At 34.6% G+C, this 9,424-nt stretch overlaps 1 protein-coding gene across 1 annotated transcript; it reads right to left on the minus strand.

The window, feature by feature from the left end:
• Window positions 1-592: 592 nt before the first annotated feature.
• LOC144444335 (MFS-type transporter SLC18B1-like) lies at window positions 593-9,202 on the minus strand. The gene is made up of 10 exons (XM_078133747.1): window positions 9,185-9,202; window positions 8,487-8,663; window positions 7,125-7,193; window positions 6,021-6,111; window positions 4,519-4,655; window positions 3,453-3,551; window positions 3,110-3,201; window positions 2,467-2,562; window positions 1,406-1,480; window positions 593-740 (listed from the first exon to the last, which is right to left on the minus strand). The coding sequence occupies exons 1-10, from the start codon at window positions 9,200-9,202 to the stop codon at window positions 593-595; spliced, it is 1,002 nt and encodes a 333-aa protein (XP_077989873.1).
• Window positions 9,203-9,424: the final 222 nt, after the last annotated feature.

The following is a 9,424-nucleotide window of genomic DNA, read 5'->3' on the forward strand; positions in this document are numbered from 1 at the left end:
ACTCAGTGATTAATAGTGATGAACTATTTTGGCTTTCCAGTCTCTGTCATAGTGAGTATCAACTGAAGGTATACATTATATATAAATTGTTGACTAGAATCTCAGACCACTAACAAAGCTAGAATGTATCTGGTTTGTGCCTGGTTTCCGACAAGTTTGGGCGTGGATTGTGCCCGCATCAGTTTTCACTGTCTGGTAATTGCCCATTTTGCTATTGACTTACAAATGATATTCTTGTCTGAAACATGCCATGTCAATACTCAACTTCATCTGACAAACGTTCTGATATCTGATTATTGCCCATACAGTACATACTGAACTTAAACTCTGCTTGGCTAGAAATGTCCAGTTTTTGCCTGACATTAATTAACCTATTATCTACAAATATTTCATGTCCAGAAATTGCCTAGTCTGAAGTGACGTTTAATAACCAAACTATGTAATGGCCTGATACAACTCGGCTTCATGTTGGGAAATTGCTTGTGGTATGAAACTGGTGACAATTTAGCAAATCCAGTGATTGAGATGAGTCTAGGTAAGGTAGAAGTCATTTCAAAACCCATACTAAAAGTATGACACTAATTAACATTACTCACCCCTTTCCACATTGATATTCCCACAGACAGGCAATAATAAACATGAATGCCAAGACAAAGTAAAAAAGTGAAAATACTGATGATGCCCAGCTGAAGTTTGTCGCCTCCTCCAATGCTGATCCTACAGTGGGACCAATGAAACTTCTGCAAAGAGGAAAGTTACGTGAAAGATTGTTGAAATAATCCAATGTTTTAAGTGGAAAATGGAGAAGGTAGGTGTTTTTGCTAGCTCTCAGCTGTGATCAACGCTCCGTTATTTGTGCCTTCCCGGATCCCCTCCATATCAACCCTACAAAACAGCCTTAAAGTTGAACCCACTCAAAATGAGTACAATTAACTTACCAAAATGAGCACATACTACATATGACACAACACCATACACTGACATTCCAATCCTCTGAGGAAACAAATTGAATTGATGACGGAGGGGGGGGGGTGAGGTTATGAGTACACTTGCAAACTTTCTTTGTTGTAATAAGTTCTGAGGTGGGTGAACGACATGAGTTTGTATTTGTGTATATCTTAATCCCCCCTCTCTATCAAATATATATATATATATATATGTATATATATAAATGTATGTATATATATATATATATATATATATATATATATATATATATATATATATATATATATATATATATATATATGGGGGTTGGGGCTAGGAAAAGTTTTAGAGAGAACGGGACAGGGTGGGAAGGGACTTTAAAAATATTTTTGACTAATATATTTTCTACTCAACCTCCTCCCACCATATATTCTGCCCGTACCCTAAATATGTGTCCATGTCCAGCACAGTCACTTACCCCAACGAATACACACTACTGTATACCCCAGACACAACACCATATGTTGCAAGATTATCTGGCATTCCATACCACCTGAAACCATAAATGTAACGTGTAATTAGGACGTATTCCATTACAGGTAATACCTTATGGAGAGTGCTTTTGCTGGCATATCAGTTCACATGATATAAGCTATTTGTTTATGTTATATGCTGTATCTAAATATGAAATATGCAAATCCTCATTACTATGCAATCTGCAATATGCAAATTACAGCATTACCATACAACATGCATTTTACCATGCATAAGCCAAGTTGAAAAAAAACTGTGGCATACTCTAGCTGGTCGTTATACGTCACTACAATGCGCGTCTACGTCACTGGTTCTGCTGTGTTCAAAATATGATCAAAATGTTCAAAATTACCTTTACTTTCCCCAATTTTTCTTTGATATTACCAGTGCTGGTATAATTGTTATTCTCCAATATTTTTCTTCATTCAGCCAGAAAATACTTGTGACCTAAGGGTTGTCACTACTCGTGTCGCGAGTCATAGTGACAAAGGCCCTTTTCGGCCAGTCGTATTTTCCTTGGTTGAACGAAGAAAAATATTGGGGAAACACAGTGCCAGTAATCTATTATAATCACCACGTACATTCACTTTTTATATACATGGCTTGTATATCTAGAAAACATTACGAATGACTATGCCATGAAAGAGAGTTTCAATATTGTCTGCTAAAATAATACCTGAAACTTTATATCCTGGGCGTGCACTCTATCTGAAGTACAATAATATTAAATACCTGATAATTTATTCATGCAATCTGTGGTGCAACAAAACAATCGCTATATACTATTAAAGAACGATTATAATTGGTAATCAAATGCTAGACATTATTGTCACTGCCAAGCTCCAATGAGTTTCAAGATCCAAACCAAATTTCCGATTACGTGGAAATAATAGATAACATTTAAGTCTGGTAGATTTCTCTAATGTGCGAAGATTTGAGTTGCAATAATTAATGTATAGCTTTGCAGAGTGAACAGCTAGATTTTAATGTATGTACAAAACTTACGTAGCAGTTGTGAGAAGGTCCTGGTATGTCGGTATTAATGTACATGCACAAGACAGACCAAAGAGAACCAAAGCAAATATTATGACACCAAAGTTACTGTAAAATAAATGACAATACATTAATATATTCATCTGATAATTTTCTAACTTAGGGGTTTACATGTTTTGGTTTAAACAGACTCAGAGTCAGACGCCAGAGTTTTTGCAATTTATTCCAGAGTTACTTAATACAAAGATATACTTGGTCTATATTGAGCACATAATTTTTCAAGTACAGACACATATATTGTCAAGTCGTTTATTGATTAAATGTTCTTTATATTATTGCAATTCCAGAACGGATTCTCTCACCATTATCCATTCATCGATCAATGACAATAAGCAGTTTCAAATCTGCCCTTTCCATGCTTGATATCATCGATCTCATAGATCGTGCTCCCCTAAACACGAGTGAGATCTAAAGGATGCCGCCAGTGTTATGCCTGTGTGATGATAATCCTTTTTGGAAATTTACTCAATGTAGAAATAGAAGTAGAAGTGGAAGTTGCCATCGTAACCTAACGTGGAAGCCAGGATCACTTACTAAAGGATGCTTACATTGTCTATATATAACTATAATGCATCATAATTAAGATTACACCTACTTGTCAATATTAAATAATGGACAAGGTCCTAGGTAAAGAAATGATGCACCACACCCAATGTTACCAATAATCATCAACAGCTTGGAGACATCCTATGGATATACATAAACGCATACATTTTCAACCATTAATCCTGGTGACCATGCGAAGTACTCCTTTAACATTGCTCATTCAAAGTTTTCTACAGAATCAATTTCGTTTTGATAGGTAATAAGTATACCCCTATATCCATCAGCGCCATATATCATAGAGTGAGCACGACTGACAGTTTGCAGTCAAAAGCTATCCAGTTATCAAATTATGTTGTATCTATTGGACACGAGGTATGCACATTTAAACTCACTTTTTTGTCAGACAGCCAACCAAACACAAATGCAGAAAAAGTGTAGGAAGCACATGAGACAAGAAATATGACTCCTACTAGTGCACTGCCAAGATGAAACTGAAAAGTGAGAAGAAAAGTAAAACCCGTTACTGGTTTTCATACAAAAATCCTCTGTATCCTTTTTCAACAGGCTTAAAAGTTGGAAGTACTTTTGTGGATGATGTCGTCCTTGAAGTTATAATCCTGCATCGAGGACTGGTCAGTAGTCAGATGAAATACCAGTTGTTTGTATTTGTCCAATGAGTATGATTGTGATTTCACACCACTCCTCTGATTTAAATACAAAGCAAAAACATTCGTATTTTATTCTTAGACTAATCACTGTTACTACTATATTTGGTTGTTTTTGCAAAGGAAATATCTGAAACACTGTCTTACTTTCAAATTCAATCATGGTGCATGGCGCCGCCGACCATCTACAGACTGTACGCATAATAAATGCGTCTGGAGCAAACATCTGTATGTGTTTCAGATACTTTGGGCCGAATAAAGTATCTGAAACACATACTAATGTTTGCTCCAGACGCATTTCATATTTTAATTTAAAAACACCCATATACTGTATGTCACTCAAAATGTTTTGTCTTAATTTTAACTGAGCACTGGGACAAACCTATAAGTGAGATATAATTAATAATAAAGACTTGAATGACAATGAAATTATATAAAAGCTATGTTGTATTTTTTTAAATATACTTTGCTTTGTCGAAAATACTGACACCTTCGGAAGTGCAGTGGCATCCATAACTTTGTGATAGCAGTGCTCCCCAACACAGCAAAATGAATGTTTAAATCATAGCCTTAGTATCACCTGATTTTTCATATACACATGCTTGTGAGCAAGACAATGTGACAAATATGGACTCCAAGAATATGTTGTTAGATAAGTTGATATCTGTCCAAAAAACTAAGTGGCTGAAAACTGCGGACAGCGAGTTTAGTGCAACTTTAACTTGTTATACAGATTACTGACAAAAGGAAAAGACATTTCCACATGATATTGTATCTTTGACATATGCTGTACCTTGTTTAGATGCTTGGCTAGTACAGGATCCAGAAAGCTGTATGCCATGCCCTGTGTAAGTACACATATCACTGTCAGCCAGGATGCGGGCATCATCAGATATTTTAAAAGGGAACCTGACTCTGTTATTGCATTCCCTGTGAAACACAAACAGATACTATACTAGGACTTTACAAATTGTGTGTAACCGTAATTCGGAATTTGATTTAATATTACACATAAAGGTATCTAGATGACAGAAATAGAGAATCATAGAAATACAACTATGATAGAATAAATAATTTTTATGGAAAGTTTAACATTTAGCATAAAAATATATGAATTTCTGGGTTAATTGAAACACTGACATTTTAAATATTATAATCATACTGGCGCAAACATAATGCATGAAAAAATTGGCAAAATATAAAAACAGTAATTTTGATTTTTTTTAATTGATCCATATTTTGAATACTGTAAAACTCAGAACATCAAATTCAAACAAACAAACAAACAAACAAACAAACAAACAAACAAACAAACAAACAAACAGGAAATATATCCTGTAATTTGTATTTGAACTTGTAAAACTTTGCTTACATGTCATGGTATAATATCAAAAGTGACTTTACCTAATTCTATTACCATCTGATCTTATATATTTCAAACGATCATTAGCTTTCTCCAAACATACTGCCAATGACAACGTGCAAAACTGAAATCCAATATCTGATGTACACATATAGTAAGACAAACATACTTCAAACATGAAAACACCCCTGTAGGATAATGGAACTTTGGCCAAATGATTATGTAACGTTATATAACCATACCTCGTTGATTTGAACTGTATTTTAAATTAAGGACAGACTCACTTTTTGGACGTAACTTGAAAATAACTGATATAATCAACTTTATTTGAACAATCTGGCAGTTTTTTACTTAAAGCAGTTCACATACTCACACATATACACCCCCCCACACACACACACACACATACACACAGCTGTACATACATACATTTCTCGACAGCTACATGTATAGCACTACTGACAAGTGCAGTTCAGTTATGCTAACAATCAATACCTTCTATTTTAGGATTACAAAAAAGAACCTAACATCTCTGATGCTAATATAGAAACTTCACAAATGCCTTTGTTGACAAACATCACTGTTCTTAGCAGAAAATCGAAATCGAAATCACCATAGGTTCTCTCTGATTTTTAATATTTGTTGTCATTTCTAATCTAGATGGTTAAATATACGATTATGAATAGAAAATATCACCAACATATACATATACATTTCATTTTTTATAACATTCCTTAGTCCAAACCAACCAACCGACGCACCCATACTTTTCACGGTGTTATGATGAGATTTTGTACATTTTATATATTTTACTACCTAGGTACGAGGGCACTAATTACTATTACCCCAAGACCCATCAAACAGTATTTATTTTGTGAGGCCGAAAACGGAGGAAAAGTACCTGTAGGGCCAACTTAATAGAAAGTGCTTACCTGATTGGTTTGGGAGGATAAATATATTTAATCCTGCGATTATCAATGTGAAGGTACCTAATGATGCAAATGGTACAGTATAACCACTGACCTGTGAAATAAAGATGAATGACAACAAATATAACATATACATGTACCAGTAATTACTTGCACCAGTGCATGCACACACTTTTAAATGATGTGCACTACTGAAGACATTACTGTGTACCTGTATGCAAATGATATGCAAATTAGCGCAGAACCTTTCATAAAACTTGAGTGATCACAATTGTGAATTTTACAAAATTTGTTTTTCTCAGATAAAAGACTCGTATGTAATTATAACTGAACCCCACGATGACAGTACTAGTGTCAGTGAAGTTACTTACAAATATCTCTACTTGCTTCGTGCTGCCCTTTCACTCACTATGTTTGAAAGTAAGACCACAGAGGCCACCACAGACAATCGTGCAAATACCACGAATATGCAAACACCATAAATATGTAAATACCATAAGTATGCAAATACTGTAAATATGCAAATAAGCAAATACTATAACTATGCAAATACCATAAAAAGGCAAATACCATAACATATGCAAATACCATAAATATGTTTCACTGGCACTGGCAATCATGCACTAATCATGAGGTTCTGTCATAGATTTGCTATAATAGCATTTTCTAATCAGGCATGTTTGGGTAATTATTTTAGAAAGGTTGACTGTAATTGTGATATTGAGCAAAGTGTGTAATAATACCATCATGGAAGTGCTAAGATTCATACACAAGTTCTGTTCTTCCATTTTGACATGTCTATTTCTCATTCAAAAGTGGAAGAAGAGAACTTGTGTAAGAAAGTGTATAAAATGATTTCAAAATTAGACACAAATTTATTTATAATCACTCTTTACTTGTCATATGTTTATAGATCACAACTAACAAGGTTCGGTTTTTCAAGTATTATTGGTTGATGGCATTATTAGGCGCACAAAATGGCACTTTAAAATAAGAAAAATAAGTCACTGAACAAGTTTCCCCTCAGTGTCATATATCTAATGTGAAAAGCTAAACTAATACTGAAGCCACTCAATAAAGCCAAATTGAAATAATTTCATTTCATACCTGGTATAGATATCCTCCTAATGGGGGTCCAATCATGAATCCAAGACCTGTGAATATTTCTGATATGCCCTAATAACACACAAAATATAATCTTTCATCTTTCACCTTGCCCTCCATTTTCAAGGTCATTTGTTAGTTTACACTATTTCAAGGCCACTGGTCCAAATGCAGGTGCACGGAACAAAAACATTATAAAACTACATGAAGTAAATCACTCACTTTTCATTGATGCCATCATGCAATGTCAGCAAGTTTTGAATTTTCAAATAGTAAATATAAGAAATAGACACGAGAGATTTATGAGAAATAATGAATGCTTGCATGGTGTGAAAGATAAAACTGTCTTGAGAAATAAGTGAAAAATATACAAACTCAAAATATGTAACATTTTGTGGCTTAAAAGTGATTGTAGTACTGTTCATCATTATTGTACAATGCACGAGCCATTTAGAACAAACAATATGGAATATATATACTCCATATAGAAAATATATATTCCACGTCACGACAACACGTGTCTACGTCACTCGTTCTGTTGTATTAGAAATATCAATCAAAACATTCAAAATTGTCATTAATTTCCCCGATTTTTTCTGCTATTACTAATATGTATATAATTATATTCTTCAATATTTTTCTTCATTCAGCCGGAAAATACACGTGACTTAAGGGTTGTCACTACTAGTCTGTCAACTCGTAGAGACAAAGACCCCTTAGGTCACTCATATTTTCCTTTGCTGAACAAAGACAAAAATTGGGGAATATAAACATATAATCATACTTAAAGTTCAATTCATTCAAATTCACATCATTTTGACCAGTTTCTGCAAACATACTGATTATACTTTATATATTGCAACTTTTACTTTTTCACAAAAAACTGGACAGTGTTCTGCTATATTGCATTATGCATGTCTGCTGACACCCATGAGGCAATTCATGTCTACAGAAATAAAATACAGTGAACAATGAATGAGGAGCAAGTTTCCACTCAGTTTTTGTCAACAATCTCAGGTAATGTTTTCTTAGTAATGTTATGTAATGTTAATGTCAGTTATATGTGAAATCATGACATAACTCTCCAGAACTCAAACTTGACAAGAAAACATGTTATTTCCTGGAGTTGCTTTCCAATTTCGAGTGAGTCAGTTTGACCCTAGGCAACCCTTGACCAGACTGTAGTTTGACAGAGATTGACATTAAAATGCAGTTGTCATCTCAATAATTCACATCAATTTTATTCCAATGCCATGAACTAAAACAGCACATAATATATCACCACAATACAATATTTCAATGCCATCTAAAAGGTTGTGCTCTATAAGTGCTGTTTTTCATTCATTTATCATTTTTTATACTCACGACAACAGTTGCTAAGTTGTCTGGGAAATCCTTGGCCATGATTGCATACGATGATGTATAGGATGCTGATGCACCCAGTGCTTCAACACCTCTTACTAAGAAACAGTAAGCTACAAATTCAGTGCCTTTCTCCAGCCTATCTAGAAACCTGTAGCAAAGCACACACATAAAAATGTACTTTGAAATACAAGAGGATATGTTAAATTATAATTCATGATTTGCATGTGCTTATCGTTTGTCTGGAATGTCATTCAATTTATAGTTTAGTGTCCTTTGTTTCGCTTCCGTGACACTCATAATTATGCATGTCCTATTGTTATCTTAGGAAGCTCATTTCCTATTCATGACTTGCTGCGCTGTAAAGACAACAGCGCGCGTCGCAGATTCATGACTTGGATTTTGACCGCAGAGGTGTGAGTATATCTGCCTCTCCTCGCTATGGCTTTGGAGCGAGGCCGTGAGGCCTAACTCAGGGCTATGATAAATACAGTCTATGTTCCATTTCCTATGCCGTACATCGTCTCATATGCTGTTAATCCTTTTACTACAATAGTGACTAATCAAAAAGATTTGAACTATTCAAAACGCCTGTCAATCATACTTGTTCAAATACGGGTGGGCACCGTACGTAAATCTACAAAAGTTTGTGTCTAGTAAACAACCATTATCTTGAAGTAAAAATGAATTGCAATCCATACCTCTTCATGCCCAAGCATACCGGTACATGCTTTACTTCAGTATTTTAGATACATTTACAAAGCATCGGCATTATTTCCGATATCTATGCACAAAGTAACAGTGTTGAAAGCTTACATATCATATTCTAAAAGTTGAATCATGTGAATAGCGAACACTAAGTAGGTTTTCATGACGTTCTATGGTGTTGGGTGAAGAAGTCACAACCCATAGGAACCCCAAAAGAAATAGAAAACAATTAA

Source organism: Glandiceps talaboti, chromosome 13 (genome assembly GCF_964340395.1).
Source record: "Glandiceps talaboti chromosome 13, keGlaTala1.1, whole genome shotgun sequence".
Classification (NCBI taxonomy): Eukaryota; Metazoa; Hemichordata; class Enteropneusta; family Spengelidae; genus Glandiceps; species Glandiceps talaboti.